Raw genomic sequence first — 25,422 nt, 5'->3', positions numbered from 1 at the left:
ACCAGCTTGGGCAATGTTAGGGTGACATCAAACAAAACAAAACATCTAATTAGGAAAATTAATCTGTCACACACAAAAAAATCATATATAATCTTAATCCCAATAGAAATGGCCACTTCTTTCTATTAATACAGAAAACAGAGATGTCCCTCTAAATAGTGTGGTTTACCAAGTTCCAGGTCATCAACATGTCTATTCCCCTCCATCAGACTAGAGATCAAACATACAATATAATTTGTAAAGGGTGCTAATACCATGAAGTTACTGGGACTTTTTAAGTAAAGAGAGATATTCAATGTCTTTTCTATGATTTATTTAACTAGACACCAAACTCTATTCTATATAAGATATGCTTCAAATGCTTCAGAATTATTTTTTAAAACTATTTATCCTGTAACTACCTTTATATAGATTCACCAATGTAAAGAAAAAGCCCTTTAGTATTTCTTATATTTCTTAGCCTGAATAATATGGCTACTGTGGTCCATCAGGCATAAGGCATCACAGAAAGTAAGAAGAAAAAGTATAAATAGAAGTAAGAGATTTCAGGTTTTGAACTTGACCAAAGTCACTCTCAATTACTATATTGCATGGTAAGGCATTTTTGTATTTTACAATTGTTAAAAATAAAATTGTAAAACATACCTTGCTGAGCTAAAGTTGATCTAAGCATCCCAGTCTTTGACCAAATTTTTATTTGTCCATCTTCTCCAACTGTGTAGGGAAAAAAATTAATACTTTTATCTATAGAAAATAAATTTGAACATTAAATTTCCATACAAAATCAATAGTATCTATATTATTACTACATATTTAAAATTCAGATATAATTAACTTTAATTAAATGACAAAGTGCTTCATGACCATTAAATTTAATAGAAATTATTTTGAAACAATCTTATCAAAGTAGTCTAACTTTCATGACTAAAATTTTTACTTTTTCCTTCAATCTTAGAAGACTTATGAGTATATTATTCAAATAATGTTTCCACTGTCACTCCAATCTCCATCATAGAATTCTAAGAAAATTGTTTTCAGTGTAGTAAGAAGAGCTGTAGCCATATTTTTCAGTGAGTTGGGAACTGAATAAGGTGAAGTAATAGACTACTCTTTTGAATAGCTAGGCTAAAAATGGAAGAAAGAAAGAGGAAGTTGTAGCTAGAGAAAGTTGTTTGTTAAGAGAGGAATTTTTATTTCTTCTTAATTTTTAAGATGAGTGATATACGAACACATTTATATGCTTACAAAGAAACCACTGGAAAAGTAGAGGTTAAAGATATAGGTAAGAGAAGGGACAATTCACTGAGAAAAGTCCTAGAGATGGCCCAAAGGATAGGTATGATGGTTTTGTTTTGTTTAGTTTTCAAAATATTAAGGGGATACGAATTTTTTCATTAAATGGATAGCTTTTATGATGCTTAAGTCAGGGCTGTTAGTGTGCCCATCATCAAAATAGTGTTCATTGTACCTAATAAGTAACTTTTTACCCCTTCTCCCCTCCTTGATTTCCAATGACTTTTACTTCTCTCTGTGCCTGTACGTGCCCATCAATTAGTTCCAAATTATGACAGACTACATGTGGTTTTTGTTTTTCCATTTCTGAAATACTTCACTTAAGATAATGGTCTCCAGTTCCATCCACATTTCTGCAAAAGACATTAATTCATTCCTTTTTATGACTGAGTAGTACTCCATGGCATATATATACACTACATTTTGTAAATACACTCATGAATTGATGGGCACATATTTTAATTCCACATCTTTGTGATTGTGAATTGTACTGCGATATACATTCAAGTACAGGTGTCTTTTTGATAAAATGACTTCTTTTCCTTTGGGTAGATACCCAGTAGTGGGATTGCTAGGTCCAATGTAAGTCTATATTTATTTCTTTGAGGAATCCCCATACTGTTTTCCATAGCGGTTGTACTAATTTGCAGTCCCACTGACAGTGTAGAAGCATTCCTTTCTCCATGCACTCACTTCAGCATCTATTGTTTTTTTTACTTTTTAATAACAGTTATTCTGACGGGGATAAGGTGATATCTCATTATGGAATAAATTTGCATTTCCCTAATGTTTAGTGATGTTGAGTTTTTTTTCATATTTTTGTTGGCCATTTGTCTAATTACTTTTGAAAACTTCTATTATGTCTTTTGCACAATTTTTAACGGGGCTGTTTGTTTTTTTTCTTGCTGAATTGAGTACTTTGTAGATTCTGGATATTAGCCCTGTATTGGATGTATAATTTGTGAATATTTTTTCCCATTCTATTTACTGTATTAATTATTTCCCTTGCTGTGCAGAAACTTTTTAATATAATCAAGTCCCATTTATTTATTTTGTTGTTGTTGAAATTACCTTTGAGATCTTAGTAATAAGTTCTTTGCCTAAACCAATGTCTAGAAGAGGTTTTCCTACACTTTCTTCTAGAATTTTTATGGTTTTATGCCTTACATTTAAGTCTTTTATCCATCTTGAGTTAATTTTTGTATATGGCAAGAGATAGGGGTACTATTTCATTCTTCTGCAGGTACCCTACAGTTTTCCCAGCACCATTTATTGTGTAGGGCTTTCTTTCCCCAGTGTATGTTGTTGTCTGCTTTGCTGAAGATAAGTTAGTTGTAGGTAGATGATTTTATATTTGGGTTCTCTGTTCTATTCCATTGGTCTACGTCCCTACTTTTATACCAATACAATGCTGTTTTGGTTACTATAGCCTTGTAGTATAATTTGAAGTATAATTTTTAGTATAATTTGCAGTATAAAATTTGAAGTATAATTTGCAGTATAATTTGAAGTATAGTAGTAGTATAATTTGTAGTATAATTGTAGTATAATTTGAAGTATAGTAGTATAATTTGTAGTATAATTTGAAGTCTGGTAGTATAATTTGAAGTCTGGTAGTGTGATACCTCCAGACTTTTTCTTTTTGCCTAGGATTGCTTTGGCTATTCGGAATCTTTTTGGTTGCAAATGAAACAGAATTATTTTTTCTAGATCTGTGAAATATGACATGGTATTTTGATGGGGATTGCCTTGAATATGTAAATCACTTTGGGCAGTATGGACATTTTAATAATGTTGATTCTACTGATCCATGAGCATAATATGTTTTTCCATTTGCTTGTGTCATCTGCAATTTCTTTCATCAGTATTTCATACTTTTCCTTATAGAGCTCTTTCACCTCCTTGGTTAAGTATATTCCAATATTTTATTTTCTTTGTAGCTATTGTGAATGGTATTGAGTCTTTGATATGACTCTCAGCTTCACTGTTATTGGTATATAGAAATGCTACTGATTTACGTACATCAATTTTGTAACCGAGACTTTGCTGAATTTATTTATCAACTCTAGGAGTCTTTTGGTGGAGTCTTTGGGATTTTTCTAGATACAAGATTGTATCATCAGCAAAAAGTGATAGTTTGACCTCCTCTTTCCTGATTTGGATACCCTTTATTTCCTTCTCTTCCCTGATTGCTCTGGCTAGGACTTCCAGCACCATGTTAAACTACGCATGTTATGGTAGTTTTAAAACATATCCACAAATTCTTCATTATTCTTCCTTTCAAGAGGTACAGTTTAATTTCCTTCTCTTTCAGTATGGGCCCTACTTAGTTATTTTCTTCTAACGAATGAATGTAATGAAAATTATGGCACATAACTTCTGAGTGTGAGTCACAAAACATACTGTGGTTTCTATCTTGCTTTCTTCTTGTTCACTGGGAGAAGCCAGCTGCCATATTGTATTAATAAAAACACTTAAGCAGCCCTATGGAGAAGGCCATGTAGCAAGGAATTGTGGTCTCCTGCCAAAGCCAGAGAGGAACTAAGGCCTCTTGCCAACAGCCATGTGAGTAAGCCATCTTGGAAGTGGATTATCCAAATCCCAGTCAAACCTTCATATGACTGCAGCACAGGGTGCTCATGAGAGAATCTGAGTTAGACAGAACCACCCACCTAAATTGCTTCCTGACCCACAGAAACTGTCAAATACTATATGTTTAACATTTTAAGTCACTAACCATTGGAGTAATTGTTATGCAGCAATAGATAACTAATGCAATAGGTGAATATAAGACTCCTTGGAGTAGGACAAGGGATAGGAAAGTGACAGAAGGGGGATAAAATGAGAATATTTTAAATTTTATAATTTTAAATAATTATAACTTTTATTTATCACATATTTGACCACTCCTAAAGCCTTCTTTTATAGGATAGTCTCTTAAAGTAATATAAGAAAATTAACAATTAAGATGACATTCTGAGTTATTTATATATATAGTGATCTAGATAACATTTATATAGTGGTCTAGATAAATACTGTGTCAATTATTTGCTATTAGACAGTAAAAGAAAATATTACTAAACAAAAATATTCTGTTTCTTTGGAAATTTTTCTTTAAAAAATTCAAGTAAAATGTCATTTTTGCAAATAACTTACCTGTAACTAATGCTGTTCCTTCATAATTCCATCTTCCAGCAAGTACGGCTCCACAGTGAGCTTCTACACTTTTTTCTACTCTTCCTAACTTGGATATCAAATGAAATTTACCTAAAAGAAATTACATTTGAAAAATCTATTTTATTAAATTAATTTATTGAATCAACAAACATAAGTTGAGTACCTACTACTAAACCAGTTATATAGTAACTAGGCAAATTAGGCACTGGAGGCATAAGAGCAAATAATATAATTATTCTTAATCTCAAGGAACAAACAAATCTATTGGAAAACAGACACTAAAAAAGAATTCTAAACCTTGAAACAGGTAGTATATTAGACATAAGTAGTGCTATTATAGTTCAGAGGGACAATAAAACTCTGCTGTCATCTATATGGTGGGGGGATAGGGAGTATCAAGGGAAACGTCAAGAAAGCCTTCTATTTAAGCAGAGTTTTATGGTCATGACTTTATAAACAGGCTATAGAAAAGCTGAAAAAAGTATAAAGAGGAAGAACCAAAAGAGTAAAATGAATAGTCGCAGGTTTTAAAATACTTGTCTTATATGATTTTACACTGTGCTAGGTAACAGGTAAACAAAAAGTAGGCCACTTAGCTACTATCCTCAAAAAGGACATACATAGGCAAAAAGTAAAAACCATATAACTTTAAAGGCCATAAGCAAATTATATGTGATGTCAACAGGACAAATCAACTGTGCAAAGAATAAGTGATAGGCCGGGCGCTGTGGCTCACGCCTGTAATCCTAGCTCTTGGGAGGCCGAGGCGGGCGGATTGCTCAAGGTCAGGAGTTCAAAACCAGCCTGAGCAAGAGTGAGACCCCGTCTCTACTATAAAAAAAAAATAGAAAGAAATTAATTGGTCAACTGATATATATATAAAAAATTAGCCGGGCATGGTGGCGCATGCCTGTAGTCCCAGCTACCCGGGAGGCTGAGGCAGAAGGATCACTCGAGCCCAGGAGTTTGAGGTTGCTGTGAGCTAGGCTGACGCCACGGCACTCACTCTAGCCTGGACAACAAAGCGAGACTCTGTCTCAAAAAAAAAAAAAAAAAAAAAAAAAAGAATAAGTGATAAAAGAGGCTAGGTATAGTGGCTCATGCCTGTAATCCTAGCACTCTGAGAGGCCAAGGTGGAAAGAACGCTTGAGGTAGGCAGTTCGAGACCAGCCTGAGCAAGAATGAGATCCCATCTCTACAAAAAATAGAAAGATTAGCCAGCATGGTGACACACACCTATAGTCCCAGCTACTCAAGAGGATGAGGTAGGAGGATCACTTGAGTCCAGGAGTTTGATATTGCAGTGAGCTATGATCCTGCCACTGCTCTCTAGCCAGGGCAACAGAGAGAGACTCTATCTCTATTTACAAAAAAAAAAAAAAAAAAAAAAAAAGTGATAAAGGAACAGAAGATATAATCAGTGTGGTTTTTGAATGATCACTAAGTCTAGTACTATGTAGCTAATAATTAAATAATAAAATTACAGTGCTATGGTTTGAATATGTCCCCCCAAATGAATTTTGAATATGGCCCCCAAAGTTCATGTGTTGGAAACATAATCTCCAATGAATGCAACAGTGTTAAGAGGTAGGACACTTAAGACGTAATTAGGCCATGAGGGCTCTGCCCTCATCTCATGAATGAATTAATGCTGTTAACAAGGATGTGGGTTAGTTATTACAGGAGAGAGTTCCTGATAAAAGCATGAGTCCAGTCCCCTTCGCTCTTTCAATCTCTGTCACCCTCTTGCTTTCTGCCATGGGATGGTGCAAGCAAGAAGGCCCTCGCCAGATGCTGACAGATGCCAGCACCATACCCTTGGACACCCCAGGTCCCATAACTGTGGGCCAAATAAATATCTGTTTATTATAAATTACCCTATCTCAGGTATTCTGTTATAACAGCACAAAATGGGCTAAGACATACAGCAAAACTTCTCCCCAAATCAAAAAAATATATATGTTTTTTCACAATAAAAGAATAATATAGCTGCCTCATTAAATTTTGGCTCAGAGAATTTATTTTGTTTAAAATCACTTTTCACTTATTACTTTTCAAGATTGTAACTTAATATTAACAATTCATTAAAAATATATTTAAGTCAGGTGCCTAAGATAGCTTTAAAAGATTTAATACCTAGCACCCTATGCTACCTATCCATTCCCACCAACAAAGCCATTTCTTTTTTCTATACACAGCACGCTTTATTTGTAGTGCTGTTGTAGCATTTTTTATTGAGCTGTGATTCCTTTCAGGACAGGAGACCATGTCTTAGTCATATTTTTATTTGGAGTAATGTATTTACATAATCAGCATTTGTTAAATTTAACCAACTCAGAAACCAAAAAATAGCCTACTTTGACTTACCTTACTCTTTCATTCATTTTGATGGCTTTCTTTACCCATTATTCATTTTCCAGGCTCGCAACAATACACTATCCTTTTCTTTCATCTAACCACCCACTAGCACCATCTACTTCTCACCGTATCTTCCTCTTAATTTTACGTTTACTGCTGGGTCATTATTCTAATGTAACAAGATTACTTTGAATTTGTGCTATTATTACTCTTTTTATGAGACTAAATTAAAATTAATTTGGATATACTTTTTATTTTTTTTATTTTTTTTATTTATTTATTTTTTTTTTTTGAGACAGAGTCTCGCTTTGTTGCCCAGGCTAGAGTGAGTGCCGTGGCGTCAGCCTAGCTCACAGCAACCTCCAACTCCTGGGCTCAAGTGATCCTTCTGCCTCAGCCTCCCGGGTAGCTGGGACTACAGGCATGCGCCACCATGCCCGGCTAATTTTTTATATATATATATCAGTTGGCCAATTAATTTCTTTCTATTTATAGTAGAGACGGGGTCTCGCTCTTGCTCAGGCTGGTTTTGAACTCCTGACCTTGAGCAATCCGCCCGCCTCGGCCTCCCAAGAGCTAGGATTACAGGCGTGAGCCACCGCACCCGGCCTGGGATATACTTTTTAAATGCACTGCTTTACAAAGAAAATAAAAGGGGGGAAACTCTCAAAAAAGGAAACTGTAAAGATGACAGACATATAGTAAGGGGAAAGCTAATCATGCGGCCATTATTTACTTTACACAGGTCTTCTTCAATAAATATTAGCATACTGTCTATCACATAATATCCACATAATTGTTGTACATAGTGAATGAATCTATCACTAAAGAGATTATTAGCCGAACAACCCTTAACCGGAAATGTGGAATCCAGAAATTGTCTTTCAACCTATTCCATTTTTTAGAAATTTTATGTATTTACCTCACTCATATTTCTTATTCTAAAATACCTAATATTGTTTTTTCTGACAAGTGCTAAAATTACTCTTGCTTCCCATAACCTAACAGAAGACGTATCCTGGGACAACCGAGGTCATTTTTATTAGATTTGGCACTCAATAAATCTTTGGCCTCTGTATTTTGTCTGATTGTTATAAACTGCTTAAATAGCAAGGTAAGGTATAAAGATAAAATTTATAATCAAATATTTAAAGCCTATAATTATCCATTTAACTATTTTCGTTCTTCTCTATAACTTTCCCAGCTTTTCTATAATGTTTTAAAATGCAAGACCAAAACTAGAGATCAATTAATTTTTTTCTTTTTTTGAGACAGAGTCTCACTTTATTGCCCAGGCTAGAGTGAGTGCTGTGGCATCAGCCTAGCTCACAGCAACCTCAAACTCCTGGGCTCAAGCAATCCTACGCCTCAGCCTCCCAAGTAGCTGGGACTACAGGCAAGCACCACCATGCCCGGCTGATTTTTTCTATATATATTAGTTGGCCAATTAATTTCTTTCTATTTATAGTAGAGACGGGGTTTCACTCTTGCTCAGGCTGGTTTCAAACTCCTGACCTCGAGCGATTCGCCCGCCTCGGCCTCCTAGAGTGCTAGGATTACAGGCGTGAGCCACCAAGCCTGGCTGAAATCAATTAACTTATTTCCAATTACTTGCTAGGAGTTGGAAAGAAAATGTAACCAGGATGATTCATTTATCTATTTATTAAACAAACAATAGATGATTTGGATTAAAAAGATGGATAGTTAAACCCTGAGGAGTAAAATTAATCTTTTGTTATATAATAAAAGAAAAATGAATTCAAACTAAAAAGAGGAAAAAGTTACAAACGAGAAAAGGAACAGAATAAGTAGATTTTAAAATATATGAAATACATATTTAAAAATTAAAAGTGCCTTATGAAATGTCCATGGGAATGTGAGAAGACTTGGAACAGGGTGTTAGGAAAAAGAGTACACATGTATGTTTGCAGACTGCTTAATAGCAGAAATGTTTTGGCAATGGCTGTGAAAAGTCACAAACAGATTGTAATGGCAAACTTCTGATACAAAAAAGTGACATACAAATTTTAAAATGGACATATTAACCAATAAGAGAATATGTGAATTATTTTAAGATATCTAATACAATGTAAAAAAATTAAATTTCACTAAATATAATTTAAGGAGTGTTTAATGGCTTTACGAAAAGTCTCATACCAAAACTCCTTTACATGAAAGTTCCCCTGGTATATATTAAATATTTCAGTTATGTTTTTGGCCAGGCATGGTAGCTCATGTCTGTAATCCTAGCACTTTGGGAGGCCAAGGTGGGAGGATCACCTCAGGAGTTCGAAACCAGCCTGGGCAACATAGTAAGATCTCATCTCAAAAAATGTTAAAATTAGGTGGGCATGGTGGCTCACACCTACAGTCCCAGGTACTTAGGAGGCTGAAGCAGGAGGATCGCTTAAGCCCAGGAGTTTGAGTCTGCAATGAGCTACGATGGTGCCACTGCACTCCAGCCTGGAAGACAGAGTGGAGAGAGAGGGAGGGAGAGATACAGATGAGGGAGAGAGGCAGACAAAGGGAACACTGGAAGAGTGATGAACAAATTCAAAAACTGTTACTTCCTTTTCTGTCAGCCTGGCAGGAGAAAAACCAAGAAGATAAAGTTGGAGAAAATGAGAAAAAGGAAATGCTTAAACAATGAATTAAATCTTGAAGGAATTTTTTTTTAAGTATTGGGTTAACATCATGCAAGACGAACAAGTTCTAGAGAGCTGCATACAACAATGTGCTTATAGTTAATACCACTGTACAGTACATTTAGAAAGTTAAGAGGATAGATCTCATGTTATGTGTTTTTTTTTTAACCACAATTTAAAAAGTATTTGGTTAAAAAAAGAACATAGCATTGATATATAAAATTTCCTCAGATGTTTATGTGGTAAGAGAAACCTTGATCACCTACCAATGGCATCTACCTTCTTTTAAACTTTATTTTTTAATTTCTGGATGCTGTTTTCTGTCTCACTCTTCCACTTCTTTTCTTTGCTTTATCATCATTTTTTCCCATACTTTCACAAGATCCCAGATATTCTCCCATCCTAGCCTAAGGAGAAAATACTCAACTACTCTACTTTGGTTCTCTCTTCTCCTTACATCTAGTTGTGATATGTTATGTTATCTTATTATTTTGTTTGTTTAGTAAACCTAAAAATAAAGTTACATGTTATGGTTTCTCAAGTCTTAATATATTTCCCTTGTTACTCTTGTAAGTTTATCTTTCAAATTACATTTGTTTTACTTTAGATTTTTTTTCTTATCAGAAAGTGTTTTGTCAAAAGCCAATGTGAAACATATACCCAAGAAATGATTCTTTAGTTATTTGTGATTAAATAATGTTAAAAATTCAGGGAAATATTTGGACAACAGAAATTATCAGGACTAATTATGTTTACTGTCCAAATTTACCAGATAAAAGTCAATCTTCATATATTGTTGAGTTTAAATGAAAAAAATGTAAAGAAAATATATGGTATACTACCTTCTGTAATAAAAAAGGTGAAATGAGAAAATATACATCTATCTGTTTATTTCTGCCAAAAAAAACATAGGAAGGACAAACCAGAACCAAACAGATTGGTTACATACAGGGAATCCAAAGAAACAGGTTGTATGGGATTGAGTGTGTGAGGTTAATGACATTGCTGTCAGTATATTTTTTTAATATAGTTTTGACTTTGTGGAAGCATCCATGTTAATGTTTTACATATCTAGAAAATCATCAAAGATCTTAAGTGGAAAACAAATAGAAATGCATCAAATGAATAACATAAACACATTACCTACATTTCAAATGAGTAACATAAACACATTTAAACAGGGGGGCAATGCAAGTAATTTTTGAACACAAGACTTTGACCCTATATCTTCAGTCTAAAGATAGAAACAATAGTAAACATATATTGAACTCTAATTAGATTAATTTTTGCAGCAGTATGGGTTAGCAATTCTGAAACTACTGTGTATTATAGAATTAAACAAATGAACAAATATGTTGAGAATAATGGGAACCAGATTTCCTATTGTTTCCAAGTACTGAAAAAGGAAAGACTAGAATTGACCCTGTGGTGCTGAATTGGAATTGATAGTATCAGAATAAACACATGGCTTTTAATACAAATAGAAACAAAGACATAGAGACATAGTTATAAATATGCAATTTTTATGCATACTCATAGTAATAGTTCTTAGCTCTGTCTGCTGAAATGGCCTTGAAGCAAATACACACTATTGGAATGAGCACAGCTAGCACTGTTAACTTGTTTTTTAAATACCATTAACCAACAGAAAAAGAACAGGTCTCCTTGGAAAATGGCTGATTTGGGGGCTGGGACTGAGAAAGTACAAAATAAGCCTAGAACATCTTGTGCCAATAAGGAAGTACTCAAAAAATGATGAAGACACCTATGAAAGGAAAAAAAAAAATCATTGGCTGGCTTAATGGGGACACACTGGCCAAATCTGGGATAATTTTAAATCAAAATTTTAAAATGATAGTAATAGAATATTCATGAAATAAAATAAGAATCTATGAGTCTAATCTGACCAAACAAACAAATAAGTAAATAGGCATGGGACAGGAAGCTCTTTTTAGAGTAGAATATCAACTAATCAATATGGAAGGAACAATAGATTTAGAAAAATCACCATTTGGCAAACTATCTAAGTTATAAATGTTTCAGCCAAGAATCATCAATAGATGCTAAGAGAGTGGGAGGAAATTTGATGAGGAAGAGAATATTTTTACATAGTCTCAAAGTATCCTCTCACAAATTATTTATGAAAAAAAATAGTAAATTTATAGTAGATTAATTTAATGAATACTTACCAAGTAATTAAAGTTAACATAACCAATAATGGGTCAAACCAACATCATGAATCTCCCAATCTGATGCTCTGAGTATTCCTGCTAAAACTGTGTAAATTGAATCTAATTGTGATGATACATTAAACACAAATTGGGGGACATTCTATAAAATAACAAGCCTGTATTCTTCAAAACCATCAAGATCATAAAAGTAAAACTGAGGAGGTGTTCCAGATAAAAGGAAGCTAAAGAGACGTGACAAAAGCAATATGTTATCGTTTACTATCAAAAACAAATTTCTACAAAAGATATTATTAGGGCAATTGTTAAAACTTAAATATGAACTGTAGATTGTATAATAGTATTGCATCAGTGTTAGATTTTCTGATTTTGATCAATGTATTTTGGCAATATAACAGAAAATTCTTATTCTTAGGAAATCAACTGAAGTGCTTACAGTTAAAGATGTATATCTGCAAATTACTCTCAAATCTTTCAGAAAAAAATTGTGTTTGTGTATAGAAATAAAGGAGAGCCAATGGTAAAGTATAAAAGATAAAATATTAATCTAGTGAATCTGGATAAAGGACACACAGGAATTATTTGTACAATTCTTACAACTTTTCTGTAAATGTTAAATTATATTCAAGATAATTTTTTTTAAAAGTCAACCTTTTACTTTATCATGTGAGGTAAACTAAATTCTAGCTGTGGTTTAGAACCAATCTTCTCAGCACAAGGTACTGCTCCTAGTGCTTTCATACATACATCTCATTTAATCAAGTTTCAAAAAAAAAAGTTAAAAAAAACCAGAACTACCACAAGTCTGTCTGTAAATGAAGTGTAACCTAATGTTACTGTTTGCTGTAACATCCCTTTTCCCTCATCTGATTTGCAAGATCCCTCTGCCCTTTGCATGTGGGTGGCCTGAGGCTTGACATTCTCAAGGGAATGTCCCATTCCCTTGACTAATGTGATTCATTCAATGATGAGCACATGACCCAAGGTCATTGAGGGTCCCTCTGCAACTTGACTCCAAGAATTATTGAAGAAGAAGCAATCTTTCTGCCACATTTCTTTTTCTTTTCCTTTTTTTTTTTTTTTGAGACAGAGTCTCACTCTCTTGACTGGGCTAGAGTGCCGTGGCGTCAGCCTAGCTCACAGCAACCTCAAACTCCTGGGCTCAAGCAATCCTCCTGCCTCAGCCTCCCGGGTAGCTGGGACTACAAGCACGGGCCACCATGCCTGGCTAATTTTTTCTATTTTTAGTTGTTTGGCTAATTGCTTTCTATTTTATAGTAGAGATGGGGGTCTTGCTCTTGCTCAGACTGGTCTCTAACTCCTGAACTCAAGAAATCCTCCTGCCCCGGCCTCCCAGAGTGCTAGGATTATAGGCATTAGCCACCCTGTCCGTCTGGCCTCTGCCACATTTCTTATCTAGTATGATGAGCCTCAGGCTATTAGCCACCAATATGCTCACCTTGTAGAGAGAACCTACATGATGTTCTTACGCAAGAGATGGTAAGAACAGAGGCCTTAGTGCAGCTAATGCTTGATATACATACTCCTAGACCTAAGTGAACCAAAAAATTTCATTTGTGCATAAGTTAGCCAAGTAAGTCTCTGTTACTTTTAATGAATGTACTCCTAATTGACACAATAAAGTATAATACAGATGAAAATAGTTCAAGTATTTGTAAGAAAACAAAAATAAAAATATTCTCTTAAAAAGTAGAAAAATCATGCATTCTATTCAATAATACTTAATCTATGGCCAAATTATATAAATTTTGGACTCTGTAACTAGAAATCAATATGCACTAGAAAATAAAGGATATATTCAAGAGATCACTTACTAAATGGGTATGTATATCCGTATCTTTTTAGTGTGATTATGTCATTAAGTTAAATTTGAAGAAATTAGAAATTAAAACTTTGATAATATCTTAACTCGACTCATAAGAGCACTGAAAAAGTTATGCCAAAGACCCAGATTTAATCCCAGTATATACCACTTTAATTCACTTTCTTCCATGATAGTCTTTTTATATACACAAACTAAGTGACTGTACAGAAATAAAATATGTGGATGAAGGTATGCAGATCCATAAATAGTTTTGTAAAATAACTCAAAGCATAAATCATACTAATATATCTTTCAAATACAAAGATGAGCATGTAAAATTTACTAAAAACTTACCATCAGAACTTGTGAGGACAAAGCTTTCTGCTTGAGTCTGTTTCTTTACGCCTAAACTTTTTGGAAACCAGTGAAGATCTATAGGGTAAATATCATCAGGAAGCTTTACTATTTGACTTGTTTCACTAGTTAACAAGTTCCACTTCACTATCTGATGATCATCACTACATGAATACAGCTCTTCAGCAGTAGTCCAGCCCACACAGCTTACTAATTCTTGATGTGTCACCATGTTAAGGAGACATAAAACATATATAAAAGTCTTAAATCTTAATAAAATAATTAATAGATGCAGATTAGAAGAAGTAAAATAGTCAAATATTTTCAAATTTCTAAATGCATTTTTCATTTATGATTTTGATATTTTTTCCATATAAAGAAAAATAAGCATCTATCAAAACAGTTATAACAATGAACAGCAAGAAACAAATCCAAATGCCAAAAGGAAGGAGAAAAAAGATTTGACAACATGAAAATTTACAACTTGTGTTATAAAATATTCCATTAAGAAAGCCAAAAGATATACCAAAGAAACCTAATAGATCAAAAGGTATGAAAGGACCTACACTAAACTGTTGGAGAATAGGTAGAAAGAAAAAGAAACTATACTTTTTACTTCATATATATATATGTATATATATATATATGCGCCATTTAAATTATTAAAATAATCATATATTCTTTTGGTAAATAAAAAAACCAGTGTTAAAAGAAGACTGAAATCAAACAGTAAAAATCTCCTTGAATCACATTGTAACAATTCACCTACAAAAAATCCAAGGCTTAACAACTGAAACTAAAATCTTACCAAACTTTTTTTTCATTTTATTTATTTTTTTTAATTGATAATACAAAATTTTGCATGTTAAAATTAGGAAATAATTATATAATAATTACTGCACCTACAAAATGCATAGTGCTGGATGGATGAGATAGGATCCCTGAAATTCTTACTTTATTTAACCCATTTATCTGAAAGATTTCTATATAAGTTGAAATGCTCAAGTAGCCCTCACTTCCTCCATCAGGACAGGCTGCTTACTCTAGCAGAATTGTGTACCCAGAGAAAGCATTTCAGTTTGTTATTTACAAAGGATGTTTTCTCTTGATATACCTGGATTTTTATATTGCCAGATCATTCCTGGTTGGGTTGTTTGTTCACTTATTGTTATTATATAATAGTTTTACTTCCTTCTTTTCTCACCAATACTTTTATTGGCTTATCTGAGCAAATCATTTGATTGCTTTTTCAAAGGAAATAGAAAGAGAAAATATGCCATAATTATTATAGGATGTTCCAAGATTTTTTAATACTTCAAAATATGACAGAGCAAGCAAAAACCTAAAAAATAAAAAAGAGATTACAGAAAGCTCTTAAGAGTCTACAAAAATAGGTAATAAAGTAACACCAGAATACTCAGAACTCAAAAGACAATCAAAACAAAAGGACCGCTAGACCATTTCTGAAAAAAAAACTGTTCTAATATAATTGGTGTCACCTAAACAATGTAGATAAAACCTAGAAAGGAAGAAAACACACATACACACACACACACACACACACACACACAACCATACACACACCAGATGCCCATCAGGTTAACTTCAAACTAATAGGTCTACTAAAATTATGGGAAGAATGGGATGACTGTCAGGTCAAGAAAGTCTAAAAAGATGTTACTCTTCAGCTTGAAAATTAACAATGTATCCTTTATTAAAAGGATCTGTACTGTAAAATTTGGATTCAATCAAAAGGCGGCACTCAAGAATCCAGAAGTTGACATGTGGCACTAAGGCCACAGGTTTCCCATTCCTGCCAGGTGTACTAGCAAGTATTGTTCATTCTAACTATATTTTTGCACCCATGAAGGGGGGAAAAATCTTCTCTTTGAGATCCTACTAGACTAAACAAAAACTATTTTTTAAGTACTTAAGTACAATGGTTAAGTAAAGTAAGAAAAATGTCAATAAGAATTTGAAAGTAAGATTTGGAGCAAATATTAATAGTTTGCTTTGGAGAATTACTGGCAACACATGATCTTCAATATTTCAAAAACAATTTAGCTAAACTACCATTAAAGGAATAGAAAAAATCCATTTACCGATTATTATAGAATTCAAAATAGAAGAAAACTTTTAATAATACTATGAATATAATAGGATGATCACAGTAAGGTTTATAAATATTAACAGGATATGCTTTGGTTCTTTTAAAAGAGATATCTTCAGTCTCATGCCTCCACTTCCAGCAAAATTTTAAAATGTCACTTGATTGTATCCACTGTAAAAATAAAAGCAGAGAAAATATAAAGTCAGCTTTAAAAACAAATATGTGCACCAAAAAAAGCAAACAAAACATCTTCATAACCTAAGGAGCACCTTCAATCCTTATGCCATCAAATACATGGAAAAAGAAAAAAACTAGTGGATATGCTAGTCCTGCCTAAGGTTGATGGAGAGCATTGGGTTGAACCCCAGGGATCTTCTACAACCTGCCTGAGATAGTCCTGTGTGTCCAGAACACCACTAAGTAAATCTGATCAGGTAAAGATTTCCATGTCCTGAGATTAAATCGAAAGATTCTGTAAACTGGGAAGTCTTCAACTGCAGATCAATTTTGGTCCTGTTGAGTGGATATAAATTAAATTTCTAAGGTATGTTCAAGGGCTAAACTACATTTTTAAAAGCTTTAATTCTACAATCCATCTGGGAATAACACAGCATTACCAACCTAGTGGCCCAATCTGGGGTTTACATTCTATAGCAGGGTAGATATATTGCCCAACAGTTATAGTTATGACACTGGTAATGTGAAAAATAAGTGAATTATTTAAGGAAGAGGTAATAAATTACTCATAAAAATTATATAAAAGTCATAGTGTAACTGCCAAATAAAAGCTTGGTAAAAGAAGAATAACATTCCCCCAAATAATCATGTCATCAAAAGAAAATGCTAAATTGTCTGAATCTGATTTACATTTGAATTCTGAGTAATAGCACTAACCTAAACAGGAAAATATGAATCAAATTAAAGTATAATTAAAGGAAAAAAATCCTCTTTACCAGTAAAATCCTCTTTACTGCTAACTATATCAAAGGAAGTGCTAACTATACTTAAGAATTTAGGGCTGGGTGTAGAATTTCACACCTATAATCCCAGCACTTTCAGAGGCTAAGGGCAGGAGGATTACTTAAGCCCAGGAATTGGAGACCAGCCTGAGTAACAGAGCAAGACCCAGTGTCTACAAAATAAAAGGTCAGCTGGGCATGGTGGCATTTCCCTGTAGTCCCAGCTACTACAGAGGCTGAGGCAGAAGGATCACTTGAATCCAGGAGTTTGAGGTTGCAGTGAGTGATGACGCCACTGCACTCTAGCCTGGGCAACAGAGCAAGACCCTATTTCAAACAGGAAAAAAAGAGAATTGAGTAGGCCTCCCTTAGATACTTCTTCATTCTTCTGAATCCAGTAATACTTTTAGATCAGCAAGGTGCTAAATAAAGTTGAGTTTCAAAGCACTCTTTCTACTTCTCTCTCTTCCAGTTCTTTTAATGTGATTTCTGTTGAACTTCAAAAGTATGAAACTATGTATGGTATAGCCAGAGCTCAAATACGGTCTCTCCCAGGCACACTTCACAGGTTCACTTTTTTGGTCCTTAGGAGTTCTCCATCTTCCTCAAAACTCCTTCTCCCCCTTCCATCAGACCTCCTCCAATTAGAAAGGTGAAAAAAGAGTGATAACATTTTATAAAATGCTGCTTTTTCATAATAATTTAAATTTACTCAGCTTATAAAGATTTTAAAAGAAGAAAGGCAAACAAATTGTTGCTTCTAGAAATGACAACACAATAGACAAGAAAATATATCCAAAAGCTGAATATACTATTACAATAAGAAACTTAAAAGATCTTTGGCAAAGGTATGATGTATTCTACATCAGAGAACCTCAAACTGCCGAAATCCATAATAATTAGGATAATTCTCAGCAGAAGAAATCATAATCCCCTATAAATTATAAAGGCAATATGTTTTTTATAAGAAAGAAATCACCAACCAGTCAGAAACATGGTACAGAGGAATCAGAGAAAGATAAGAGTGGCATCTTAACATTGGGAAGATTCTCCCTTGCTCAGAAAGATGGTCCCCTTGAATTTCATTTAACTGAGATCATCTGCATGAGTGGTATGTGCACTTTGATGTGGGATTCAATAAAAGAATAAGGGAAAGGTAATATTAAAGCATAGCCAATTCAGGGAAGTGCAGAACTGCCTGAATGCTGCATTGAGGCATTTTTACCTAGCTAAAGGCATTAGTTACTGAGGATCAGACTGACCAACCAGTGGTATTGGGGCTGGGGCTGGCGTACAGATAACAGAAAGGAAATTTTAAGGGTATAGATAACAGCAACTTTACATAAGGAGCAGGTAGCAGCAACTATGCCTTGTACTAAAAATCATTTATAAGTTGCCTTTGGTCCAAGGTGGGTCAACATTTTTGAGGCTTGAGAGGAAAAAATGTGCCTAGCAAAATCTGACAATCCAACCACCAAAATATACTCCAAATCTGGTCACTTCTCAGCACCTCCAGCATAGTTGAAAGCCACTATCATCCCCTGCCTCAATTATTGCAGTGGTCCCAGAACTGATCTTCCGATTCCTTTATATATCCCTTCAAACTCTTCGAAATATACCAGCCCATAATCCTTTTAAAGCTAAGTCATAACATGAAGGCCAGTGTGACTAAAATAAAATGAATGAAGAGACTGGCTGGAAAGTAGGGAAGGAGAGGGGGGACACAGATAATGTATGGCCTTAAAAAGTCACAATAAAAGCTTTGGTTTTTCTTCTGAATGAACTGAGAAGCCAGTGGAGGAATTATGAGTAAAGGAGCAATATGATCTGACACATTTTAAAATGGTCACTATGGATGGTATGCAATAAACAGAGTATCAAGAGGAAATGTGAATAAGAGTAGAAGCAGGGAGACTGTTAGGATTTCAATAATCCAGAAAAGAAATGAAAGTGGCTTGGATGATGAAGGACAAGGAAGGTAGTAGTACAAGTAGTATGAAGTTGTCATATTCTAAATATATTTTGAAGAAAGATTCCACAGGATTTGCTGATGAATTGAGTTTAAGAGAAAGAGTAATAAAAAATGACTCTAAAGGTCCAACAGGTAGAATGGAGTTGCCAATTTCTGAAATGAGGAAAACTGAGGAACAGGTTGGAAGGGGTGATATCAAAAAGCCTATTTTGGATATGTTAAGTTTAAGGTGGCTATTAGAGATCCCAATGGAAACATCAAGGAGAAGCTGGATGTAATATAGTAAATATGGAGTTAAGGGAGAGATTGGAGTTAGAGATATCAATTAGATATTAGCTTGAGGGTTTTCAGCACAATGTTCATATTAAAGGCCAAGGGATAAGATGAAATTACCAAGAACATGAAAAGGTAGTAAATTAAATGGTCTGGAAGTCCTGCTGAAGTCTGAAGAACTGTTGGCATTAAAATTCAAGAGGAAGTTAACTAGCTAAAAACAAGTGAGGATATTCAGACAATAGAATGCTTAAAATAGATTTTAGAAAGAGTATAGTGGGCTGGCCCTAGCTCAGCGGTTCCTTCGATCGCATTTCAACAACTTCTCTGTGTAGATATAAGTAATGACAAGGTAGGTTATGACTGTGAAAGTGAGTGGCTGAGGTCAAGGAACTGACAGGCCAGGGAATAGACTAGATTGATTTTTGGATATTTAAATCACTGAGAATAATGATAAGAAGAGTGGTGCAGATAGAAAAAATTAGCCATATGCTAAAATATTCATTGGATGCAGTAATAGCAAAGATATCTGCAGATGACTACAAAAAAGCAGAGCAGAGAATGGTTTAATCTGGTAGGACTTGTTTCAAAAGGATGAGGAGATTTTAGAGAAGGAAAAAGAGAATCAATTGCCCAGACACAGAAATGAGAAACAAGGCCCTTTGGCACGTGGGAATCTGGGAGGCAAAATAGCCTCTATTTAAAAGATCTATAGGGGCCGGGCGCTGTGGCTCACGCCTGTAATCCTAGCTCTTGGGAGGCCGAGGCGGGCGGATTGCTCAAGGTCAGGAGTTCAAAACCAGCCTGAGCAAGAGCGAGACCCCGTCTCTACTATAAATAGAAAGAAATTAATTGGCCAACTGATATATATATAAAAAATGAGCCGGGCATGGTGGCGCATGCCTGTAGTCCCAGCTACTCGGGAGGCTGAGACAGAAGGATCACTCGAGCCCAGGAATTTGAGGTTGCTGTGAGCTAGGCTGACGCCACGGCACTCACTCTAGCCTGGACAACAAAGCGAGACTCTGTCTCAAAAAAAAAAAAAAAAAGATCTATAGGAAAAGTCATTTCCTTGGGAACATCCAGATTTAAGTTAGACTATGAAAGTAAAGGGATCATTTAGAGTAAAGGTTAAGGACACCAACTTCACTAATGACACACAGAGTTCCAGAAGTATTTAAATGATGAAGAGCTAAGAGTTTGAGATGGTGGGAAATGGTAGAAACAGCTGGATGCCCTCCAATATGCAGTCATCCTTGCTTCTGTGGCATAAAAATCTGAAGTTTTGCTGTACACCTCATTGCCTAGAATAAAGACTGTGTTGCCCAGTTGCCCTCAAAACTAGGTGTGGCCACACAGGGCATTAACAATTTAGAAACACACATGAAGATATTACACCATCATCAGCCTAGTGACTCAATCTGTGATTAATACATTCAGTGAGGGGTAGATACAATGACCAATAGTAATAGTTACCCAGAGTAACAATGTGAAAAATGAGTTACTAAAGAAGTCATTTTCCAGGCTGGGCGCGGTGGCTCACGCCTGTAATCCTAGCACTCTGGGAGGCCGAGGCGGGAGGATTGCTCGAAGTTGGGAGTTCGAAACCATCCCACAGTGCGCACTCTCCAACACTCTGAGGGACAGTGAACTGGCCCCCTGTTTAAAAAGTTTGAGGACCCCTGGCTGAAGTAGATACTGCAGCAAGTTATCCAGAAGATCTAGCTAATAAGATAATTGATGGAGGTAGCTACACTAAATGACACATTTTCAATGTAGATGAAATAGCCTTATATTGGAAGAAGATGCCATTTAGGACTTATAACTAGAGAGGAAAAGTCAATACCTGGCTTCAAAGGATAGGCTTACTCTTTTGTTAGAGACTAATGCAGCTGGTAACTTTAAGTTGAAGCCAATGCTTATTTCCCATTCCAAAAATCCTAGGGCCCTTCTAAATTATGCTAAATCTACCCTGCCTGTGCTCCATTGATGACCCAAGAAAGCCTAGATGACAGCATATCTGTGCACATCATGGTTTACTAGTATTTTAAGTACACCTGTTGAAAATTACTGCACAAAAAAACCAAGATTCCTTTCAAAATATTACTACTCAATAACAATGCACCTAGTCACTCAAGATCTCTAATGGAGATGTATAAGGAGATGAATATAATTTTCATGCCTGCTAACATAACATCCATTCTGCAGCCCATGGATCAGAGTAATTTGGACTTTCAAGTCTTATTATTGAATACATTTCATAAGGCTGCAGTGCCACAGAGAATAATTCCTCTGATATATCTGGGCAAAGTCAATTGAAAACCTTCTGGAAAGGATTCACTATTCAAGATGCCATTAAGAACATTCGTGATTCATGGGAGGCCAAAATATCAATGTGAACAGGAATTTGGAAGAAGTTGATTCCAATCCTCATGGATGACTTAGAGAGGGGTTCAAGACTTCAGTGGAAGAAGTAACTGCAGATGTGGTAGACATAGCATGAGAACTAGAATTAGAAGTAGAGCCTAAAGATGTGACTGAATTGCTGCTATCTCATGATAAAATCTGAATGAATAAAGAATTGATTCTTATGGATAGGCAAAGAAAGTGGTTTCTTGAGATGGAATCTACTCCTGGTGAAGATGCTGTGAACACTGTTGAAATGACAACAAAGTATTTAGAATATTCTAGCAAATCTCTTCCCCATAAAGAGTAAAAAATTTAAAAACAAGACTAAATAAATAATTAGAATATTATATAAACTTAGCTGATAAAGAAGCACCAGGGTTGGAGAAGATTCACTCCAATTTTGAAAGCAGTTCTAAGAATTTGGGTAAAATGCTATCAAACAGCATTGCATGCTACAGAGAAATCATTTGTGCAAGTAAGAGTCAATTATGTGGCAAACTTCATTGTTGTCTTATTTTAGGAAATTGCCACAGTCACCCCACCTTCAGCAACCACCACTCTGATCAGTCAGCAACCATCAACATTGAGACAAGATCTCTACCAGCAAAAAGATTACAACCTGCTGAAGGCTCAGATGATTGCTAGTATTTTTCAGCAATAAAGTATTTTTGAATTATGGTATGTACATTTTTTAGACATAACGGTATTGCATACTTAATAGACTACAATATAGTGTAAACATAACTTTTATATGCAGTGGGAACCCCCAAAATTCATGTGATTCACAATATTTGCTTTATTGTAGTGGGCTGGAACTATTTATATATAGAGAGAGAGTGTACATATGTGTGTGTGTGCGTATATAAAGTATATAAGTGTAAAGGTTAAATGCTCAATATCCTGACGTAAGCCTGTGTATATCTCATATTGGTTCTGCTTCTCTGGAGAGCCCTGTGCAATATACCCATTATTCTCTAAGTTCATTTCCTGCCTCTCTCCCCTTTCATACAAACAGCTCCAGCCACACTGGCATCTATGCTTCTTTTCCCAACATACTAAGCATGATTCTGCCTCAGGGTTTCTTATGTATTGTAGTCTCTGCCTGGAATCCTTTCCTCCAGATAGCTGAATGGCTTACTCTCCTATCCTCCTTTATATCTTTGCCCAAAAGTCACCTTCTCAGTAAAACCTTCCCTGTATACCATATTTTCATCCATCTGTCATACTGGGTATTTCACTTACTATTGCCCCTTTCTAAAACGTAAGGTCTATGAGGGCAGGAATTTTTGTCTGTTTTCATACATTCCTTGCAACTGGAACCATGCCTTGCTTACAGTAAATATTTAGTAAATAGTTGTCCAATGAATCAATGGAGAAAAAATGGAGCCAGGAGGCATAACTCATAAGTGTTGAAGTCAAAGGTATATAAGTCTTTTTTTTTTTTTTTTTTTTGAGACAGAGTCTTGCCTTGTTGCCCAGGCTAGAGTGAGTGCCGTGGCATCAGCCTAGCTCACAGCAACCTCAAACTCCTGGGCTCAAGCGATCCTACTGCCTCAGCCTCCCGAGTAGCTGGGACTACAGGCATGCACCACCATGCCCGGCTGATTTTTTCTATAAATATTAGTTGGCCAATTAATTTCTTCCTATTTATAGTAGAGACGGGGTCTCGCTCCTGCTCAGGCTGGTTTTGAACTCCTGACCTTGAGCGATCCACCTGCCTCGGCCTCAGAGTGCTAGGATCACAGGCGTGAGCCACCGCGCCCGGCCTATAAGTCTTGATAGACACAATGTGTGGATATAGGTATAGATATAGTGTGTCTCTGTATGTATATTTTTATTCATTTATTTACTTTTCAGTTTTTTGAATTCCTTATCATGGTAGAACTTTTTTTCTTTCTTCCTTCCCCTCCCCTCTCCTCCCCTCCCCTCCCCTCCCCTCCCCTCCCCTCCCTTCCCTTCCCTTCCCTTCCCTTCCCTTCCCTTCCCTTTTCTTTCTTTCTTTCTTTCCTTTCTTTTTTTGACAGTCTCATTCTGTGGCCTGGCCTAGAATACAGTGTCATCATCATAGCTCACTGCAAACTCTTGGGCTCAAGCTGATCTTCCTTCCTCAGCCTCCCAAGTAGCTACAGGCATATACCACTACACCTGGCTAAGTTCTGCATTTTTTTGATAGAGACGGGATCTCAGGCTGGCCTCAAACTCCTGGCCTCAAGCAATACTCCCAAGTTGGCAGTATGTATAAAGTACATAAGTGTAGCAGTTAAAGGAAAGAAATACAACAATAGCTAGGAAGGCCTTTTAAATTAGGGTAGACCTCAGTATGTTTGGAAACAAGGGACAAAGAACCAGTGCACAGGGATTAGCAATACCACAGAAACAGAGGATAACAATGCACAGTCCCCTTCAAAATCATTTGATCAAGGACAATGATGATAGGGTACTTCCATTTTTCAAAATTTACAGATCAACAGTTCATAGAAACATAAATATAGATGGTCAATGGTCAAGCAAAAACATGAAACAATGCCTAGCCTCAACTGTAATTAAAGAAATGAAAATGAAAACAACTAGATACCAGAGTGGCCAAATGCAAAATACCCAAAACCCAGTGCTGGGCTTACAGAGAAATAGATATTCCTATACATTATTAAAGGGCAGGTAAATTGGCACTGCCTTTCCTATGTTTGGGGAATTCCCCATGAGTCCTTCTTCTCATTATAAAAACTAAATTATCTCCTCTCTAGCCTTCCTTACAGCTGGGACACAGGCAAATAACTTAGGCTCTGCCAATCTGATATCTGTGCCATATTTTGAATTAGAAGCTACTGATGCAAATAAAGATTCCTTATTAGATAAGAAATCTTCTCTGGGAAGAATTCTTTACTCATAGGTATTTATCCTATGTGTATAAATGCACACCAAGTCATACAGATGTCCCTCAGTAACTTACAAAGAGGTTATATCTGATAAACCCATTAAGTTGAAAATTCATTTAATATACCTAACCTGCCAAACATCATTAGCTTAGCCTACCCTACTTTAAACATGCTCAGCACACTTAACATTAGCCTACAGTTGGGAAAAATCATCTGGCAACACAATGCATTATACAATATAGGCTGTTGACCCTGTGCCCAGCATCCTAAGACAGTATCATACCACATATCAGTAGCCTGGAAAAAAATCAAAATTTAAAATTTGAAGTATAGGTTCTGTTGAATGTATATCGCTTTTGCACCATCAAAAAGTCAAAACGCTTATGTTGAACCATTGTAAGTTGGGGACTGGACTATATAGACAAATCTATTCATTACAGAACTATGTATAGTATTATCAAAAATTAGAAATTTAAATGTTTATAAATTATACACCCATGTGGATATATGTGTTTATAATATAGAATACAGTTAGAGCCAAGAAAATAGAATTAAGAATTAGCATTAAGAATCAGACCTAAGCATTATCCAGGTGTCCTCAAACTATGGCCCTCAGGTCACATGCGGGTGTTTTTGCCCGTTTGTTTTTTTACTTCAAAATAAGATATGTACAGTGTGCATAGAAATTTGTTCATAGTTTTTTTTTAAACTATAGTCCGGCCCTCCAACGGTCTGAGGGACAGTGAACTGGCCCCTGTTTAAAAAGTTTGAGGACCCTTGCATTATGCTAATTTAAATAAGCCATTCGCAAAAGGACAAATACTGTATTATTATACTTTTATTAAAGTACCTTGAGTAGTCAAATGCACAGACAAGAAGTAGAATGGTGGCTGCCAGGGGCTGGAAGGAGGAGGAACAGGGAGTTATTGTTTAACAGGTACAGAGTTTCAACTTTGCAAGATAAAAAGAGTTCTGTGGATGG

General features: G+C 35.4%; 1 protein-coding gene across 1 annotated transcript in view; it reads right to left on the bottom strand.

Moving 5' to 3' along the window:
* IFT80 (intraflagellar transport 80) overlaps positions 1–25,422 on the bottom strand; it is a 123,271-nt gene that overhangs the window by 92,236 nt on the left and 5,613 nt on the right. Inside the window, exons 2-5 of the mRNA XM_076004253.1 lie at positions 16,041–16,122; positions 13,842–14,064; positions 4,450–4,560; positions 646–714 (exon numbers count right to left, since the gene is read on the bottom strand). Coding sequence (XP_075860368.1) covers positions 646–714; positions 4,450–4,560; positions 13,842–14,064; positions 16,041–16,076 — 439 coding nt within the window. The 5' untranslated portion in view covers positions 16,077–16,122. The remainder of the gene's footprint in view (positions 1–645; positions 715–4,449; positions 4,561–13,841; positions 14,065–16,040; positions 16,123–25,422) is intronic.

The sequence above is a fragment of the Microcebus murinus genome, chromosome 1, assembly GCF_040939455.1.
Source record: "Microcebus murinus isolate Inina chromosome 1, M.murinus_Inina_mat1.0, whole genome shotgun sequence".
Lineage (NCBI taxonomy): Eukaryota > Metazoa > Chordata > Mammalia > Primates > Cheirogaleidae > Microcebus > Microcebus murinus.
Note: the sequence above shows the minus strand (reverse complement) of the source record. Positions and strands in the feature narration are given on the sequence as shown.